General features: G+C 61.6%; 1 protein-coding gene across 5 annotated transcripts; it reads right to left on the reverse strand.

Annotated features, from left to right (window-relative positions):
* Positions 1 to 6,221: 6,221 nt before the first annotated feature.
* NLRX1 (NLR family member X1) lies at positions 6,222 to 14,605 on the reverse strand. Of its 5 annotated transcripts, XM_058041366.1 has the most exons (13): positions 14,520 to 14,605; positions 13,897 to 14,028; positions 13,671 to 13,798; positions 13,488 to 13,551; positions 13,051 to 13,148; positions 12,243 to 12,859; positions 10,461 to 11,875; positions 9,585 to 9,671; positions 9,249 to 9,500; positions 8,863 to 9,139; positions 7,529 to 7,556; positions 7,248 to 7,312; positions 6,319 to 6,335 (listed from the first exon to the last, which is right to left on the reverse strand). In XM_058041366.1, coding segments are annotated over exons 3-12 (2,961 nt in total). In that variant the 5' UTR covers positions 13,792 to 13,798; positions 13,897 to 14,028; positions 14,520 to 14,605; the 3' UTR covers positions 6,319 to 6,335; positions 7,248 to 7,310. The 5 variants fall into 5 exon arrangements, with proteins under 5 accessions (XP_057897348.1, XP_057897349.1, XP_057897351.1 ...); XM_058041365.1 differs by lacking the exons at positions 7,248 to 7,312; positions 7,529 to 7,556 and having other exon boundaries at positions 6,222 to 6,335; XM_058041368.1 differs by lacking the exons at positions 6,319 to 6,335; positions 7,529 to 7,556.
* Positions 14,606 to 19,883: the final 5,278 nt, after the last annotated feature.

The raw sequence follows: 19,883 nt of genomic DNA on the forward strand, positions 1-19,883 counted from the left end.
GCGGGGAAGCGGCGCTGCACGCATCCCTCTCCCGCAGAGGGATGTGCCCGAGGCTGGAGCGGCACCGGCAGCGGCAGGGAGGGGATGGGAACGGGAGAGCGTCCGGTGCACCTGGCAGGTACCTGAGGCCTGTCCCCGCAAAGCAGGGGAGGCAGAGGCCACCGGGGCTGAGTCCCCGTGCCCGGCATCCCGGCTCCAACCGGAGAAGGAGCAGGAGCCGGGCAGTGAGAGCAACAGGGAGAGAAAAGGGGAGCAGGGAAAGAAAATGGGACTGGGCAGTGAAAAGGGGACCAGGGAGAGAAAAGGAACCAGGGGGTCAAAAGGAGGCAAGGGAAAGAAAAGGGAACCAGGGAGAGAAAAGGAACCAGGGGGAGAAAAGGAACCAGGGGGACAGAAGAAGGGATCAGGGGGAGAGAGGAGAACCAGAGGGTCAAAAGGAGGCAAGGGAGAAAAAAGGGAACCATAGGGAGAAAAGGAGATTGGGGAGAGAAAAGAGGGTGCAGGAGAGAGAAGAGAACCAGGGGGTCAAAAGGAGACAAAGGAGAGAAAAGGGAACCAGGGGGAGAAAAGAGAACCGGGGTCAAAAGGAGGCAAGGGAGAAAAAAGGGAACCAGGGAGTGAAAAGGGACCGGGGAGAGAAGAGGGGAGCAGGGAATCTAAAGGGAGCCACGGAGTGAGTTCAGAGCTGACGCCACTAAACCTTTAAAAAAATTACAACATGGGCTTGAGAGTCAGTTGAGTTCTGTTTCTTTGCTGCCTTCAGATCCTCTTTTCATCTCCTCTCCAGGCAGAAGAACACATCCTTTTGCAAAAAGCAGCTGTGGCTGCTGCCACAGGGGCTGTAAGAGGAAGCCAGGCAAAGGCAAACTGTGGGTTTGCCCACATCAGTCTGGGGAACACGAGCACCCCAAACTCGGGCCTGGAGGTTGGACAGCACAGCCCCAGCCCCTTGGTCCAGCCTCCTGCAGGGAGCTTTGTGGCACCCACTTGCTGAGGAGCCAAATGGACAGCACGGCAGGAAGCAGCACTAAACACAACAAGGGAGCCCAGCATGGATTGGTTATAAAACTGCCTGCCTTCATTTTATTGCCTTTGGTAAAGCTTGGTAAATATTTCTGGGACAGGCAACTCCTTGTCTGGCTTTAATTACCTGGGCAAATTTTCCTAAGGATTATATTGACCTCAAATATGTCACGGTTTATTGAGGCCGTGTTCCTGAGGCTTTTCCCATTAGGTGCTAATGGATTCTGGCTAATAGTCAAGCAGGATTGACCACCAGCAGGTGCCCTGGCCAGCTCCACGCTACCACAACTACCTGGGGAGAGAACTGGGGAGGGCAACACCGCCTTTGTGAGAGCCAAGTACAAAAATCACCGTGGCTCTGATCCAAAGAGATCAGGGAACACGCTTGAGTAATTGCATTCCTGACTATCTGCTTCTCTGGGCATGATTCACCCCGAGCTGGGGCTAAGAGACTTCAAGCAAAGGTTGATTTTGCTGGGGACTGTTGTGACTGGCTCACTTGGGACTTTTGGGAGGGTTTCACTTGGGATTATTGGGACTGATGCAGGGACCCCACACCTTGGTGCTGCTGGGGGCTCCCAGCCACGCTTTTCCCACCTCTCCCTTGACTGTTCACCCCCAAACGAGCCTGCAGCTGCCAGCTCTGCTCCCTCCCAAGCTGTCAGCTCCCAGAATTTCTGGACAAGGACTTCTTGCCCCCCAGCTGCCTGCACTGAGCCCAGAGGACACGAGGCAGGGACTCCAGTGTGGCGCTTCCGTTCACGCTCGAGAAGGGGCCGAGGTAAAACCTCAGCCAGAGGTTTGTGGTTCTTGGCCACATGCAAAACTCTGTGCTCGTTTTCACTCTCCCACACTCGGCAGAGAGGTGAAATTTCCCCTCTGGGATCCCCCCCCCTGGGCCCCCTCCCCCAGCATTGTCACCACCCTGGTGACAATGGGCAGGAAGGGATGTGTCACCTGCAAGGGAACCCTCAGGAACAGCCCTTGCTGTGGAGCACAATGGATGCCTGCAGGAGTTTGCTGTCAGTTCCTGCAGGTGCAGTGCCCAGGGGCTCTCAGCCCCCAGCCTCCCAGCAGCACACCTGGAGAGCTCCCCACATCCACTGCCCAGCTCCAGGCTTGGGAAGAGAGGATGGATCTGGCCCTGGGATGTGCTGCCCACAACGTCACCCACACAAACAGCAGTGGATTTGTCCTTTAATCACCCCAAAAGGGTGGTGCAGGAGCAGGGTGGTGCTGGCTGCTGGACACTCAGTGCCCACAGGTTCAGGGAGAGGAGCAGCACAGGAGAGATGTCCATGCACGTGCAGATCTGAGCCAACCCTCGAGTCCCCTGGGTCACAGTGCAGCACTCCAGCTCTTCTGGGAACTCCAGAGCCTGGAGCTGGGCAAGGGCTTCATTGCAATGTCCTGAGCAATCCCTGGAGGTAGCTGGGCAGGTGAAGACACGGCTCTGTGGTCAGGGCAGGAGGAGCTGCCAGTGTGGTTGGTACAAGCTCTGAGGCAGCCTGGGTGGGCAGAGACGAGTCCCTGGGAGGGTCATGCTGTGAGCCAGGCATGGGGACACAGGAGCTGCTGTGCAGGGTCCGTGCTGAGCAGTGCTGAGCCCGAGGGCTGCCCGTGGCCTGGGTGGAGGTGCTGTGTGGGAGAGCCTGTCCAGAGGCTCCCGGGCTGTTAGAATGCCTGGCACAGCTTTGTGTGCTCCTCCTGGCGCTGGCTCTGCAGGGACACAGGTTGGAGGGGTCATTCTGCCTGGCCCTGTGGCCAAGGGAGCGCACAGCCTCCTCCTGGCAGCACCACAGGTGCCAGGAAATGTTGGGATGGGTGGAATAGGAAGGTGGCAGCACTCAGAGCCCTGCCAGGCTGTGAGCACTGCCCTGAGCAGTTACCTGTATGATCTCTATGCTGTTGGCAGCAGCCATCAGCCAGGACACAGGTCCCTTGGGTGCCACCTCAACGTCACAGGGTGCAGGGGAGCCACTGCGAGAGGGCAGGGAGGGCGTGCAGGAGCCTGAGGCGGGGTCGCTGTCCTCAAAGAACTGCAGGGGGGACAGCCCGATCTGGAAGAGCAGAAGAGGGATGGACACACAGCCCCTGTGGGGGACACCCATCCCATTGTGCAGCCCCACAGCACCCCAGGGCTCCCCAGCCAGAGCAGGAGCGTGTCCCCAGGACCCACCGAGTGGTAGAACTCGTCCCCAGCGGGGTCGATGACCAGCAGCGTCACCTGATCCTCCCGGGCGCGGATCCTGCGCACCGTCTGCTCGTGGTCCAGCCCCTCGATGCTCTCCCCGTTCACGGCCAGCACTCGGTCCCCTTCCCTCATCCCCGCCTGCTCTGCTGGCAGCCCCACGTCCACATCCCACAGGAACTGGCCTGCCACAGCACAGGGAGGGCGCGGAGGCTCACAGAGAGGAACTGGCTCTGCTGACCCCCGTGTGCAGGTGGGGACAGGGTATAGAGCTGTCAGCTCTTGCCAACCCTCAGAAACACCTTTTTCACATACAAACTGCCCCTCTCAGGGTGGGGACAGGGTATAGAGCTGTCAGCTCTTGCCAACCCTCAGAAACGCCTTTTTCACATACAAACTGCCCCTCTCAGGGTGGGGACAGGGTATAGAGCTGTCAGCTCTTCCCAACCCTCAGAAACACCTTGCTCAAGTACAAACTGCCCCTCTCAGGGTGGGGACAGGGTATAGAACTGTCAGCTCTTCCCAACCCTCAGAAACGCCTTGCTCAAGTACAAACTGCCTTTCTCAGCCCTCTCACCTACTCCTCCCGAGTTGCAGTCATCCTCCTTGAGCAGGAAGCCGTAGCCAGCAGGACCCTTCACCAGGTGCAGCTCCCGGACCTTGAAGGGCAGCCTGGAGGTGTCAGCCAGGGCAGCCGTGACCCGCAGGCCCCGCAGGCGGTAGAACTCCTCCACGGCGCTGGATGCCACCAGCAGCGTCACCTTGTTGCCGCTCTGCTTGAGCTGCATGGGAAGCACAGGTGACATTCTCAGTGACATTCTCAGCCCCAGCCCTCGCCCCCCATGGCAGGAGCAGGCACCTTTCTGGTGAGCTGGGTGTGGGAGTAGCTCTTGACGCTGTCCCCGTTGAGCTCCAGCAGCCAGCAGCCCGGTGGCACCCCTGCTCTGTCCGCTGGCCCGTCCTGCAGCACCGACAGCTGGAAGGTGCCCTTGGTGCCTGCAGGAGGAGCAGAAGGGGCACCTTGGGGTGAGTGAGGTGCTACAACGGGGAGGCTCGTGGTGGCAGCATCTCGTTTTACCTTCTGGACACGACACGCTGAAGCCAAAGCCGCTTTTGTCCCTGGTGACGTGGCAGAGGCGCGGGCGGATGTCCTCGGGCAGCATCTGGGACAGGTCCCTGCCCAGGGCTTTGGCTGCTTCGTAGGAGTCACCATCCAGCACTGCCAGCAGGACCTGGTTCCCACTGGCCTTGATCTTCTGCACCACCTGGAAGGACCCAGGAACCCTGAGCAGGCACCCTGTGATGGGGTGGGGTCCCTGGGGTCAGCAGGGCTCGTGCATGTGGGGGTGTTTGCAGGGGTCCCAGGGTGAGGGGAGAGAGGAGACTCCATGTTTCAGAAGGCTTGATTTATTATTTTATTATATATATTATATTAAAACTATACTAAAAGAATAGAAGAAAGGATTTCATCAGAAGGCTAGCAAGCAAGAAGAAGAATGAAATGAATAACAAAAGTTTGTGTCTGACTGAGAGTCTGAGACAGCCGGACTGTGATTGGCCATTAATTAGAAACAACCACATGAGGCCAATCCCAGATGCACCTGTTGCATTCCACAGCAGCAGATAACCATTGTTTACATTTTGTTCCTGAGGCCTCTCAGCTTCTCAGGAGAAAAACTCCTAAGGAAAGAATTTTTTAAAACATATCTGTGACATATCACCACATATACCTTTTTTATTTTAATTTAATTAAAAAGTGTATGTAATTTCATCTGCTGGGCCCATGCAGAGGAAAGAACAAACATTTGAGAGGTTATCTGTTGCCAATCAAAACCTCAATCAAGTGCTGATGTGGAATGATCAGGGAAATTCTTCACCTGTAGAACAACAAATTCTGTCATATCACTAAAACCATCTTACAATATAAGAAAATGCTAAAACAATGCAAAGAAAGTGAAATGCTTCAAGCGCAAACAGCTGAGTCAGGCATCCTCTGTGCCCCTGGCTGGGCAGGACCCAGGGATTCCCATGGGGATCAGGAATCAGGGATCCCAGGCATTCCCATGGGAATCAGGGATCAGGAATCAGGGATCCCAGGTGTTCCCATGGGAATCAGGGATCGGGGATCCCAAGGATGCAGGTATTCCCATAGGAATCAGGGATCAGGAATCAGGGATCCCAGGCATTCCCATGGGAATCAGGAATCCAGGGGTTCCCATGGGGATCAGGAATCAGGGACCCAGGTGTTCCCATGGGAATCAGGGATCAGGAATTAGGGATCCCAGGTGTTCCCATGGGAATCAGGGATCAGGGATCCCAGGCATTCCCATGGGAATCAGGGATCAGGAATTAGGGATCCCAGGGATTCCCATGGGAATCAGGAATCAGGGATCCCAAGGATGCAGGTATTCCCATGGGAATCAGGGATCAGGAATCAGGGATCCCAGGCATTCCTATGGGAATCAGGGATCAGGAATCAGGGATCCCAGGCATTCCCATGGGAACCGGGGATCAGGAATCAGGGATCTCAGGGACCCAGGTGTTCCCATGGGAATCAGGAATCCAGGGGTTCCCACGGGGATCAGGAATCCAGGGATTCCCATGGGGATCAGGAATCCAGGGATTCCCATGGGAATCAGGGATCAGGAATCAGGAATCCCAGGCATTCCCGTGGGAATCAGGAATCCAGGCGTTCCCATGGGAACCGGGGATCAGGAATCAGGGAGCCCAGGGACCCAGGGGTTCCCATGGGGATCAGGAATCAGGGATCCCAGGGACTCAGGCGTTCCCATGGGAACCGGGGATCAGGAATCAGGGATCCCAGGGACTCAGGCATTCCCATGGGAACCGGGGATCAGGAATCAGGGATCCCGGGGACCCAGCGTTGCCATGGCATGCTCCCAGCTTACCCTGAGGTGGTCCATGTGGTCCACGAAGTGGCCATTGACCTGGAGCAGGCGGTCCCCGTCCTGCAGCCCCCTGCGCTGGGCCACCCCCCCCAGCTCGATCTGCCGGATGACGTGGCCCCGGCAGCCCAGCTCCTCGTGCAGGCAGAAGCCGAAGGTCTCGGAGCTCTCCTTGGTCAGCAGGTAGAAGCGGGGCTCCCCCACGCCCTCGCCGTCTGTGGGGGGCACAGCCCGTGAGCAGGGCCCTGCGGGGATCCTCACACAGGCTCTGCACCCCATCCTGGGCTGGGGAGCTGCTCATCCCTCCTGTGGTCACCTCCCACAGGTCCCCAGTGGGACAGAGAGCTCAGGACCCCAGCAGTGCCCAGGTGCCACAGCCCTGTGCAGGGACAGGGACACACAGGTGTCACAGCCCCTACAGACACAGGGACACACAGGTGTCACAGCCCTGTGCAGGGACAGGGACACACAGGTGCCACAGCCCTGTGCAGAGACAGGGACACTCAGGTGTCACAGCCCTGTGCAGGGACAGGGACACACAGGTGTCACAGACCCTACAGGCACAAGGACACCCAGGTGTCACAGCCCTGTGCACAGACAAGGACACACAGGTGTCACAGCCCCGTGCACAGACAGGGACACACAGGTGCCACAGCCCTGTGCAGAGACAGGGACACTCAGGTGTCACAGCCCCGTGCAGGGACAGGGACACTCAGGTGTCACAGCCCTGTGCAGAGACAGGGACACCCAGGTGTCACATCCCTGTGCAGGGACAGGGACACTCAGGTGTCACAGCCCCGTGCACAGACACAGGGACACTCAGGTGTCAGCCCCGTGCACAGACACAGGGACACCCAGGTGCCACAGCCCTGTGCAGGGACAGGGACACTCAGGTGTCACATCCCTGTGCAGGGACAGGGACACACAGGTGTCACAGCCCCGTGCACAGACACAGGGACACCCAGGTGTCACAGCCCTGTGCAGATACAAGGACACACAGGTGTCACAGCCCTGTGCACAGACACAGGGACACCCAAGTGTCACAGCCCCTGCAGACACAGGGACACCCAGGTGTCACAGCCCCTGCAGACACAGGGACACCCTGGGAGATGAGGGCATGTATTTACCCGTGTCCTCAGTCAGGGTCAAGGCTGGGTTGTCGATCCCAACTTTGGGGTTAAATTCAAATTTTCTGAAATGATAAAGGGCAGGAGAGGCCACGTTAGTGCAGGGTGGCCTTGCCCCTGCCTCCCCTAGCTTTGGGGAGCTTGTTCCTCCATAAAGGGCCAACTGGGGCCCGTGCCTCCTTTTCCTTGGGGAAAGCCAGAGGGGATTTTCCTCTTGGACCATTCCCCACGTCTCTCCTGAGCCCCAGAAAGCCCCTGGCCAAGGGGAGATCAGCACTTACATGATGGACATCTTGTCTCCCTCGAGCCCTGCAGGGGGAGAGGAGAGGTCAGCACAGGAGGGGGTGGGCTGGGAGCAGACCCCACGCTCGAGCACTCCCAGGCTGAGCCTGCCCTCCATGTGAGGGGGTTTGCCAAGCCCACACAGCCCCCAGGCCCCTCTGTCTCTCAGCACAGGTTGTTCCTTGGCCCTGTCACTCTGTCCCCTCCTGCCTTCCCAACAGCAGGATGAGCTGCTCAGGTCCCATGGGCAAAGCAGGGCCCAACAGATGGGGCCAGTCCTGGGGTTACAGGGCTCTTCAGCGAGGGCTGAGAAGGTTCACCAGGACCCCAGGGAGCTGCTGGAGCCAGGAGAAAGAAACAGAGACCTTCCCTGGCACACACCCCCCCCGTAAAACCCCTCCACACCTCTTTGGGCACAAGGATCCCCAAAAACCCGGGGAGAGGGGATGCCTCCCCAGCATCCCCACAAGGTGACATCTCCCTGCACGCCTCTGGCTCCTTCCACAGGCTGCCTGGGCTCTGACAGTGCCTTGCTCCACCTGGCAGCAGGGCCTGTGTGTGTGGGGAAGGGTCTGCAGAGGGTTCCCCGGCAGGCACATACCTTTTGTTTGCTTCATGGCTGCAGGGATTGCCAGAGGGAGCAAGGTACAGGGTGAAGTGGCAGGGAAGTGTCCCCGCCTCTCCCAAGACGCCCCAGGTTTAATGGTTAAACCGCCCTGAGCTTCCCCTGCCCTCTCAGCCAGAGCTGGGAGCAGGGACCAGCACCCCGGGACACCCAGCTTGGGGACAGCTCCTGGTGGCTCCCAGGGGACACACAGTGAGGGGAGAATGACCGGCTCAGCACTGGAGCAGAGGTGGGCTGCTCCACGCCAGTGCTGGGAGATGGGCAAAGGCAGAACCCTCCACTCCAGCTGCTCCAATTCCTCCCCAGGAAGGGCCCCAAGAGGAGATCAAGTCTTGGTACTAGTGTGCTTCAGTGGAAATAGAGAGGTGCACTTTAATGCTCCCAAAAGCTTCACAGACGAGCCCCAATCCTGCTCCCTGCCAGCACTCTGGCCAGGCTGCAGGGGCTGGCTTTCCACAGGCCCAGAAGAACAAGTCCCATTTGCTCCTGACCTGGTTTCCGTGCCATTCCCACACTCGAGCCTCGCCTGCAGATGAGGCTGAGCCCCACACACCCCGCACCCTTGACAGCACCATCCACCCAGCATCTCCAGGTGGGTGAGGGCGCAGGGAACGTGCTGCTGGGCACACTCCACTGCCCCACCCTGGCTGGTGGATGGGCAGCAGGTCAGAGGCTCCCATCCTGCAGTTCCCCCAGCATTTTCTTGACCTCGCTCTCGACTCGCAGGAACTTGGCTTTCCTCCAGGGGTTGGCAGTCTGGCTGCGGCTGCTCTCCAGGTCCTGCAGGAGGAGGGCGAGGTGCTGCCGGACCCGCTCGCGGTCCCAGAAGGGCAGGTTCCTCTGCACCACGTTCAGGATGTGGGACCAGTAATCGGAGACGTCGGTGCCCGCCGTGAGGAAAACCAGAGCCCTGACGCCGTCCCGGTCCATGCGCAGGGAGTCAAGGGCCCTCTTGCCATCCTCGCTGATGTCGTTGAAGTAGAGGCTGGGAAAGCAGCAGGAGGCACTGGTGAGGGCTGAGGGGAAGGACGGGGGCACACAGGGCAGGGATGCTGGGTGGGTAAAGGGGCAGGGACGCAGCAGAGCGGACTCACTGCACTTTGTCCAGCGTCTCGTGCCTCTTGGCCACCTCCACCACGCGCAGCGCCGCCGCGTCCGTCAGGGAGTTGTAGCCCAGGTTGAGCTCCTGCAGGTGCTGGTTCTGGGCCAGGTGTTGGGCGATGGCCTCGGCGCCGGGGTCCCCCAGCGAGGTGTGCAGCAGGGACAGCTGGGTCACAGAGCGGTTGCCGGCCAGCGCCTCGGCCAGGTAGCGAGCGCCCTGCTCGCCCACGGGGTTGTTGGCCAGCCTGCGGGACACGGAGCTCAGGGGGTGCCCAGGCACGCGGGGGGACAGCAGTGGCAGTGTCATGCAGGGCGGGGGCCGTACTCACCGCAGGCTGCTCACCGCACACTTGTCATGCAGGAGCAGGTCACGGATCTCCTTGCAGGCGTCGGAGCCCAGGCTGTTGAGCTGCAGACTGGTGCAGAGCAAGGCACGGGGGTGACGGGAACAAAATGGCTGTTACCTGGGAGCCTGGCAGCCCTGCCCGCTCCGTTTGGCCCATCACCATCCTCCCTGGGCTCCCCAAACTAGGCCACTCCAGGTTTCCTCTCCCAAAGGGAGCGCGGTGACACCGCACCCGAGCATGAGCCAGCAGAGCCAGTGCCAGCAGGAGCGGGGCAAGGGGAAGGGGATGGCGGAGTCTTCAGGAGGTGGATGAAGGTCAGAGGAGGGATCAGGGCTCCATCAAGCCCTCCTGAGCATCTGGAGGCAGGAAGTGCGGCACAGCCCAGCTGCACAGCCCGATCCATCTGCGCTGAGCACGTCTCGCCACCACCTGGGCGGCAGGAAGACCTGCAGCTCCACAAACGTTCTGGAACGTCTGTGGGAACATCTGCACAGCTCAGACTCCCACCTCTGGGACTGCAAACTCCTCACAGGGCGAACGACACGGGGATGCCGGGTAACTTCCCGTAGGGACTCGGGTCTGCCAGGACAGCTGGCAGCCCGCCCAGCCCGTACCAGCTGCAGGGAACTTCCCAAAAATTCCTGCGGGAGTGCGAGCTGGGACTGCAAATCCCAGCATGCAGTGCCCTAGAAAGGCTGCTCAAGGAGTGTTGCATGTTGGAAGCTGTAGTTCCCTAGGAATACACTGGGATAAACATGCCCTTGCCTCAGTTTTCCATACTTGGGCTCCTAAAGCATCCCTGTGATGGGCAGAGGTGAGAAAAAACGCGATTTTTGAGCAGGAGGAGGTGGTACTCACTGGAGAGCCTTGCATCGCAGCAGGACGGGGAAGAGGGTCCTCAAGCTGCCGCTGTCCAGGTTGCACGAGGTCAGGTTCAGCTCCTCCACCTCGTGACTCGTGGTGCTCATGACAGACGCCAGCACGGAGCACTTGAGGGGGGTCATCTTGACGGACGAGAGGTTGACGGCACGCAGGGAGAGGATGGCCTCGGCCGTGAAGCGCTCGTTCTGGAACTCGTGCAGGAAGAACAGGTAGTCCATGAGCTCCGAGGGGGGCAGGCCCCGGCGGCCCTTCCTGATCACCGTCTTCTTCATGGCCTTGGCAATCTCGAAGGCTGCCAGGTTCTTGATGGAGCAGCCCAGCTGCTCCAGGATGGCGCGGTTGCGGCGGGACAGGATCCCGCCCATGAAAATGGGGAAGAGCTCAAAGACCTCGTCATCCGGGGCCTCGTCGGGGTGGCGCATGGGGCCCTCCACGCCCAGGATGCTGGAGTTGATCTGGTCCAGGACATCGTCGTTGTAGTAATCCTCCTCTTTGAACAGCTCCTCGGCCATGGTGTGGGCAATGGTGTCCCTGTCCTTGCCGCCCACCCGGGAGAAGTAGCGAGGGAAGATCTTGAGCAGGTTGAAGAGCACGGGGAGGAAGCGCAGCGGCAGCACCTTGGAGATGATGTTCACAACCACGGCAACATCTTCGCTCACCTTTCCCAGGACCTCTGACAGCTCCTTCCCCACTCTCTGCACCAGGGTCTTCTTCTCGCCCAGCACCACGTACAGGGCTGCCAGGTACTCCTGCATGGCGGGGATGGTGAAGACAAAGGTGTGCTCCTTGCCCGGCTGCACGCACGGGCTCAGGAAGAAACGGAACACGTCGCTGCGGAAAACCTCCAGGAGGTTGAGCTCGCTTTCAGTCTTCATCTCCACCTCGAAGCACTGCCGCAGGTCCTCCTCTGAGAAGCAGGTCTTGCGGGACATCACCCCCTCGTAGGCCAGCTTGCCCACTGTCTTGGCCGCGTACTTCATCATGGAGATGTGGGTGGGGTCGCCGCTGTCCAGCACCTCCCCGCTGAAGTTGAGCCTCAGGAAGCTGGTGTAGATACCAGTGAGGGTCTGGCTGGGAGGAACCGTCCTGGTGAAGTAGAGGAAGTGCAGGGTGGTGCACACCAGCCAGCAGTAGGACGGCAAGAAGCAGGCAGCCGTTATTTGGTTGTGGCGCTCCAAGTTCCTCGACAGCATCTCCACCAGGTTCTCCTGCTCCGCTGAGCGGCGCTCCTGGCTCTCCTCCCCGGAGCAGCCGGGCTGGCTGAGGCGCATCTGGAAGTAGAGCTTCTGCAGGTTGGTGTCGGAGAAGCCGCAGATCTCGGCGTAGCGCCCCACGTACTTGCCGGGGATGCGGCGCACGGCCGAGGGGCGCGTGGTGACGATGATGCTGGCCTGGGGACACAGGGCTGGATGAGCCTGGGGCCCCTCAGCACCACTGAGGGGTGCACAAGGGTCACCCTGTCCACACGGTGGGGTTCACAAAGGCGCTGGATCAAACCTGGCCCAGGCAGAGGGGAGAGAAGAACTTTCCCCATTCCCTCCTAGACATAAAGTCTGGAAGATCACAGCCTTCATTACCTTACCAGCCCCTCCCAAAGATCCCACCAGTGACACAAGCCCACCTTAGCAAGTCCCTCCAGGAGCAGAGGCTGCCTGCTTGTCCCCAGCTTGTCCCCAGCAATTAATGACCACAACAGCCCTGTGACACCTCAGGGTTCACCCCCAGCCTGCCCCCAGCACAGAGCAGGGCAGCACCCACCTCGGGCAGGAGGTATTTCCGCAGCAGGTTGACCACGATGGCAGAGGGAGGCACGGGCTCGTTGGGGTCACAGCACAGCTCCGTGCCAGCCAGGCGGAAGTCCAGGTTGAGGCGCTCCAGGCCGTTGAGGATGAAGAGCACGCTGAGGTTGGAAGCCTCCAGCACGGGCACCACGTCCCGGAGGTGCTGGTACTTCTTGGTGACGAGGCGCCGCAGGGACACGTGGGCATGGCTGTGGGACAGGTCCTCGCAGGAGAAGGGGATGACCAGCTGGAAGCGGGGCAGGCGGCCGTGGCACCAGTCCACCACCATCTTCTTGATGAGGGTGCTCTTGCCCGTGCCCACGGTGCCGTAGAGCACCACGTTCTTCACCTGCCGCCCGCAGGCGTCCACGTCAAACAGGCTGTGCAGGCTGATAACCTTCCTGGAGGGCTGCTGGAGCTGGTTCTGGATGGTTAAACCAGGGGAGGGCTTCAGAATCTCCTCCAGGGAGCTCTCCCGGATCACTGGGTCCACGTGGACGGCATCCAGAGAGAAGGAAGGGCCAAACTGCCTCTCCTCATTGGGCTGGTGGCTGAACCACGCAGACAGGCTCTTCTGGTGCTTCTTGATGGCACCTGCAGGGAGGAAGGTGCTGGACATGACAAGGGTTGTGCAGTGGCAGGGCACTGGGGAGGTTGCCTGCCCCAAGACACTGCAGAGAGGGGACAGCACCCAGTTATGGGAACCCTACCACACTGCCCAGGACAGCAGCTGCCCCCACCCTGCTGTGTAGGGCCCTCCCTCCAAACCAGAGCTGCAAACTCACCAGAAAAGGCCACTTTCCTCAGCTGGGACTGAGCATGGTGAGAGGAGCTGGGCTGGGCAGAGTTCTCCTGGGAGTCTCCCTGGTAGCGAACACAGCCCCTGCAGGAGGAGGGAGAGTCACAGGGAGCAGCTCCAAACCCCACCTGGGGCGGGGTGGGCAGAACACCAGCGAGGCTGTGGGAAGTGCTGCGAGGAGCCAGCTCAGCCCTTCCTTCCCCCACACCATGGCAGAGCGCAGGGCCAGGGCAGGGGCACGGCTGGGAGGTGAAGGCAGGTCAGACTGTGCATTCCCAAAAAACCCGTGCAGAGGCAGGGGAGGTGGGCTGGAGTCAGAGGGTCTGGGTGTTTGTTTGGCAGCAAAGCAGTGTGCAAGGTGCCCGAGCAGCCAGCTCAGCCAGCTGTGCTGTGACAAAGAGCCCCAGCCGTGTGACGCTGCACCTGGGCAAGGAGATGCTGCTTGTGCCAAGGATCCTCCTGAGGAAATTCCTGCCGGCACCACCTGCTGGGGAGGAGGAATGCACATGGTGAGGGACGGACCCCTCCATCCCAGCAGGGTAACCCCACACCCCTGCCCAGCCAGGGGACGCGGGGCTGAGTGCCCGAGCACGGAGCCCAGCTCACCTGGCACGGCAGCAGCGCACACGGACACGCTGCGGGTCCCCCTTGTCCCTGCCAGGCACCAAGGCAGCCGTGCCCACCTGCCCCAGGGCAGGCAGCCCTGGCACTGCATGGCCCGGGACATCCTGCACCTGAAACACAGGGGGTGGGAGGCGGGTGAGGGGCTCCGGGGGCTCAGCAGAGCGCGGGGGCTGCGGGATGGGGCGCGCAGAGCCCTGCCCAGCCTTACCTGCCCCAGCGTGGTCCAGCCCGGCAGAACCGGCTGTGCTGCCGCTGACTCAGGCTCCCGCCCCAGCAGGGCTCAGCAGGGCGATCCTTCAGGAGCCCGGGCGGTGCTCACAGCCCCCAGCATCCCGGGAAACTGAGGCACGGGGGGGGGGGAAAAAAGACATAATCAAACCCCAGCCGAGAGGACGGGACGAACAGAGTGACAACTCCACTCACTCACTCACTCACTCACTCACTCACTCACTCACTCACTCACTCACTCACTCACTCACACCTCGCACAACCCACGCTGTTTACAGCCCCTTTTTATGTGATCCAGGTGGAGAAACTGAGGCACAGGGGCGGGGGCAGAGGGGCTGACCTTGAGCACAGGTGTCCCGACCTCGGTGCCCCTGCAGAAAACAGCCCCGGGCTGTCCCATGCCCGGCTCCCAGCCCCTGGGCCGAGCGGAGGGCCCCGAGCTTCCCTCCTGCTGCTGAGCCCTTCAGGGACCCCCCTCGGGACCCCCGTGTCCTGGCGGCCCCCGTGCCCTCCTCGCTGCACGGCGAGGCCGTGGCCGGGCAGGACCGGAGCCCGGGGCTGGCACCGGAGCCCGGGGCTGGCCCCGAGCGAGCCAGGGGTTACCTCGTCCTGCAGGGTTCCGGCCGGGATCGGCCCGTGCTCGATCAGCCGGGCTCACGGAGCGCAGCCCCGAGCTGCCCATCCGCCTGTCCCGGCCACGGCTCCGCTGCGGAGGCGGCAGCTCCGCAGGCAGAACTTCCTGCAACGCCATCCTGTCCTGTCTGTCCCGCCCCGCTCCGCCGCTGCCAGCTCCGGAGCACCATTGGAGAGCGGCTGGAGGCAGCAGGAACACCCGCACCCATCACTGCCAGCTCCGGAGCACGATTGGAGCCTGGCAGGAACCCGCACCCATCACTGCCAGCTCCCCGAGCACGATTGGAGCCTGGCAGGAACCTGCACCGGGCACTGCCAGGATCCCCCGCAGAGAGCACTGCCAGCCCCCCGAGAGGGATGAGACGGTGTCAGGAGGCTGCAGGATCACCCGCACTCCCAAACACGGGCGGGACTGCGGGAGCCGCGCTCTTACCAGATGTGCAGCCAGGCGGGGATGTCCCCCGGACACATCTGGCGGCTCTGCATCCCCAGCTGCTGCCCGGCCGTGCAACCCGAGCCTGCGGGACGCGTTCTGCTGCGGAGAGGATCCCTCCCCGGCGGGGGAAGGAGCTGGGGGAGGCTGTGCCTGGTGAACGCCACAAACACGCACACCTGTAAGCTGTACCTGCCCTCTGGCTGCCGGCAGAGCCGCTCTGGCCGCCCAGCGAGTGACAGCCGTGTCACCGAGGCCACACACAGCCCCTGGATGCCGTCCTGAGAGATGCCAGCCCACCCAGGGGTGCTGAGACTCAGGGGGTCCCACCTGTGTATTTATTTACACCCCAAATTCAACGCTCCCCGTCACCCGTGTGCCCTCGAGGCTCTCAGGAAAGGAGACGCGCAGGCAGTACACTATAAATATAAGTTTTATTGATGTGTGAAATCCAACAAGTACAGCTGGCATCTCGGAACCGCCGACACAAAGCAGAACATCTCCTCCTGCCCAACAGCTCCCGGCACCCTCTGGGTGAGCAGCAAGCTGGCGCCTGGCACCCCGGCCCTGCGGGGCACTTACCTGCGTGTGCAGCCCAGCCTGGAGAGCCCAGGGCCTCACTCCACCCTGCCTGGTTCCTGCCAGGCTGCAGCTGCGGGCAGCAGTGCCCTGCTCCTGCCCCACAGCCCCCTCCCAGCAAGGCAGAACCGCCTGGGCAAATGCCCCCGGAGCAGCTGGCACAACAGAGCTGTGCCAGGAGACTCCCTCGGTCTCTGAGCTGGTACCTGCCCCTTATTTTGGTAGGAAGGTAGCTCACACCTGTGGTTGTGTGGAAATGTGAGATTCAATGCCTGCGCTTCTCTGCGTGGTGCCCCCCTGGATCACACGTGCCCACACTGTCCAGCCTGGTGTCCTGACACAGCAAAATCTGGAAAACCACAGGGCCCAGCGTGGCAGGGACACACGCAGAGCCCAGGGCAGGGGGACAGGACAAACGGCGTCCACACACACACAGTGAGAAGGAAACACTGTTTTATTGCCTGATTTGGGAGAGGGGTGACACCCTGGCAGAAGCCCCATCCCCTCCCTGTTCTAGCCCAGCCTCCCCTCCAGCAGACCCCAGCCAGGTGATGAAGCGTTTGCTCTTCTTGTGCGTGTGACAGAGGTGGCCCGGACATGCATGGAGGTGAGGGGCCATGTCCCTGCCTGCCTGCCTGCCGTCAGAGCCCCCGTGAGAGGCAGAGCCTGACACAGCTGTGGGCCAAAGGGGCTGGAGCAGTTTGTGGAGGGTTGAGGCTCAGCTGGCATTCCCAGGGAGCCAGAGCCGCAGTTTGAATCCCACCCTCGTCCACTCGAAGTGCATCACAAGGGAGGGCAGGGGCAGGAGAGGAGCTGTGGGGGAAGAAGCCTGCTCTCCTCCATCACACTCCTCCTGATTATCCGGACGCGTTCCTTCGTGGCATTCCTGCAGCCAGGAGCACCCACGGCTCTGCTCCCTGCTCTGGTAAAGTGCATCCTTGCTGCTTCCCTCGGGGCCCCTTGGGGCAGGATGGCTGCACCCCCATCCCTCTGCCATGCCTGGGCAGAGAAAACCCCAGGAGCAGGGCAGGGAGCACCCAGGCGATGAACCCGGGGTGCTCGGCCCAGCCCTGCCAGCCTGGGGGCTCAGTGCAAACGTGCTTCTCCTCCTCACCTTTCCCTGCACCTTCCACACCTCTGGGGCTGTCCTTGAACACAGGGAAAGCACAGCGACCCCTTGGCTCAGCTCCTCAGGCAGCACCGAGGGCGCCTTTGCCCTGTGCCACATCCCTCACTCATCAGCCCCTTCGTACCCACACATTCACTGTGTCCTGCTGCCCTGGGGTCTGCCGTCCTGCAGCTCCAGGCTTTGTCCTGGCCCTCTGCCCTGCAGTGGCCACGTACCTGATGGGCACAGGGGGCACAGGCTGTGCTGAGCCCTCCTGGACACCCCAGGGTGCTGCCCCATCCCAGGCAGGCTGGGCCCGGCAGTGGGAGCCACCTGCCCTGGCAGTGCCCGTTCCATGGGGTTTCACTGCAAACTGCAGAGCCTGCACAGCAAATCCTTCCCTGGGCATGGGGACACAGCCAGGGGCTGTCCCTGGTGCCTGCTGGTGGCCCCTTTGCTCCAACACCAGTCTGTCTTGTCCTGGTCCTCCTGGGACAGTGGTGGCCATGGCTGTGATGGCACAGGGCTGCCCAGGTGTGCTGGGGACAGCACTGGGGACAGCAGCACCCCCAGGGTGCAGAAGACAGGAGCCACCAGGAGAGCCCCAAATGCCAGGGGGGAAGCAGGAGCTGTGCAGAGCTGCCCCACTGACACCTCCTGCAGCTCAGGATCCACCCAGGGAAAAGGCTCAGCCCAGCAGAGCAGGGACTGGCCCCAGCCCAAGCAGAACCAGCTGCAGAGAGAAGCAGAACCATCATCCCACCAGCTCCAGGGACAAGGAGAAGGACAAGGGTGACAGCCCCACATCCCCAGCTCCCTGCCCACCTGTGCACACTGTGACACAGCAGTCACAGGGGCTGCCCCCCGCTCCGTGCCCCCCTGGCTGTGGCTGGCAGCCCCGCAGCTGGCACGGCTCCACTGCAGGGCACAGCACTGCAGGAAGGCCCGGGAGCAGAGGGGAATTTTGTGAGGGCAGTGAAAAGCCAGAGAGCAGCCCCTGGGGATAACCCCAGACTCAGCGTGGAAAGGGCAGCAGGGAGGGTCCTGCTTCCAGACCCTCGGTGCAGGAGAGCCCCAAACATTCCTCGATGCCCTCCAGCAGGGGAAGCTCAGCCTTGCTGAGTGCCAGCATCGGTGCCAGGCCAGCCAGACTCTGCTGTGCAGCCCCAGCCCGAGCCAGCAAAGCCAAAGATCATTCCCCAGGACTCTGCTGGAACCTGGCATCTGCCCTGCCATCCCTGGCTGCTCAGAGTGCCAGGACAGGATCCCCAGGCTGAGCTGAACCAGGGCCAGCCTGCCAGGGTGGGGCAGGGCTCTGCCTCCCCCACGTCCATGCTTGCCAAAATCCTGCAGGTTCCCACGTCTGTGGGTGCCACGTGCAGCCCAGTGCCAGCCCATGGAGCTGTGCTGGGCAGGGCAGCAGGGTGCTCTGTTCCCAGCAGTGCCAGGATGCCCACGGAGCTGAGCTGGGCAGGGCAGCAGGGTGCTGTGTTCCCTGCAGTGCCAGGATGCCCACAGAGCTGAGCTGGGCAGGGCAGCAGGGTGCTGTGTTCCCAGCAGTGCCAGGATGCCCACGGAGCTGTGCTGGGCAGGGCAGCAGGGTGCTGTGTTCCCTGCAGTGCCAGGATGCCCACAGAGCTGAGCTGGGCAGGGCAGCAGGGTGCTGTGTTCCCTGCAGTGCCAGCAGTGCCAGCATGCCCACAGAGCTGTGCTGGGCAGGGGAGCAGGGTGCTGTGTTCCCAGCAGTGCCAGCATGCCCACAGAGCCGTGCTGGGCAGGGCAGCAGGGTGCTCTGTTCCCAGCAGTGCCAGCATGCCCATGGAGCTGAGCTGGGCAGGGGAGCAGGGTGCTCTGTTCCCAGCACAGCAGCACCTGCAGATGGCCCTGGTTCAGCAGCTCTGGGCTCAGCTCAGCTCCTCTGGAGAGCCAGCCTGGTGCTGAATTGCCTTCCCTCTCTCTGCAGGGTGTGCGAGTTTGGAGCAGCCACCAAAGCCACCAAAGGTTCCTTCTGGTGCCACCACTCAGTGCAAGGGCCTTCCCAGAGTCCGTGTCACCTGCTGCAAACAAACCAGCCCGGGATCTCACCTGCTTTCCAGCGCAGGCACGGCTCTGCAGAGGGACCCCCTGTGCCCAGTGTCACCCTGGGCGCTGGCACTGTGCCAGGCTGGGTGTCCTTGGTGTCCCCTCCCTGCAGGCGGTGCTGAGCGAGGCTCGTGTGCTGAGGCAGCCCCGGGGGAGCCGGGGCACAGAGGCTGCAGGGGAGGGCTCAGGGCCAGCTCTGCTCCTGCAGCACGGCCTCCAGTGACGACACAGCCGAGCCCAGCCCTGCTTTCCATCCTCCTGCCACGGGCAGGGTGTGGGAACCCAAATCCTCCAGTCACTTCTTCCATGTTGGTTAAATTGCTTCAGATCCTCCTGTCCCAGACCCCAGGGACAACAGGGACTGAATGAGAGACTCCCTAAGGTCCAAGAACACTGTCCTGCTCCCACAGACCCTGCTTTGGAGATCCTATCTCTGCGCATGATGTCCCAGCAGGAGTCTGAGACAGCCCCAAGTCCTTCTCTGCCTGTTTGCTCCCTTTGCTGAAGATGCACTGGGGCTTGTGGGGAAAAAAAAAAAATAAAGAAAAAAGAAAAAAGGAGGAGGATTTGCACAGAAAGGAAAGGGGGATGCAGCAATCTCTGCGGCTACAGCGACAGAAAACTCTAAAGCCTTGTGCAGCTCCACCGTGGCATCTTTGACTCCCACGCTGCTGGCCAGGACGAGGAACGGGCCCATGGCTGCACCTCCAGCTCTGCAGCTCCCTCCTGCCAGCCCAGCCCAGCCCAGCCCAGCCCAGCCCCAGCTGCTGCTCCCCTGCTCAGGGCAGGCTCCTCCCAGCCGTGCTGGGCACAAACACCTGGGCTGGGCTGTCCCTGCTGTCCCCAGGGCACAGGCAGGGACAGCCAAAGGGGAGCCAAGCTCTGTCAGTCCTGGGGGAGACAGTGGCATGTGCCAGGGCTGTACAAAACGTTTTGCAATGAAGAGTGTGTGTGTGGAAAGGTTAAAACAGTTCCGAGATGTCTCAAAACCCTTCTCGACTGAGCCAGGCCTGGCTGGCACCTCCCAGCGCCTCCACCACGCTCTGGGACCTGCAGGAGCACCGTGTCCATCTGCAGAACATCTCTCACAGCAGGCCAGGCCCGGGGACGGCACCGGGGCCCCACGGCCCCC

The sequence above is a fragment of the Melospiza georgiana genome, chromosome 27, assembly GCF_028018845.1.
Source record: "Melospiza georgiana isolate bMelGeo1 chromosome 27, bMelGeo1.pri, whole genome shotgun sequence".
In the NCBI taxonomy this organism is placed as follows: Eukaryota; Metazoa; Chordata; class Aves; order Passeriformes; family Passerellidae; genus Melospiza; species Melospiza georgiana.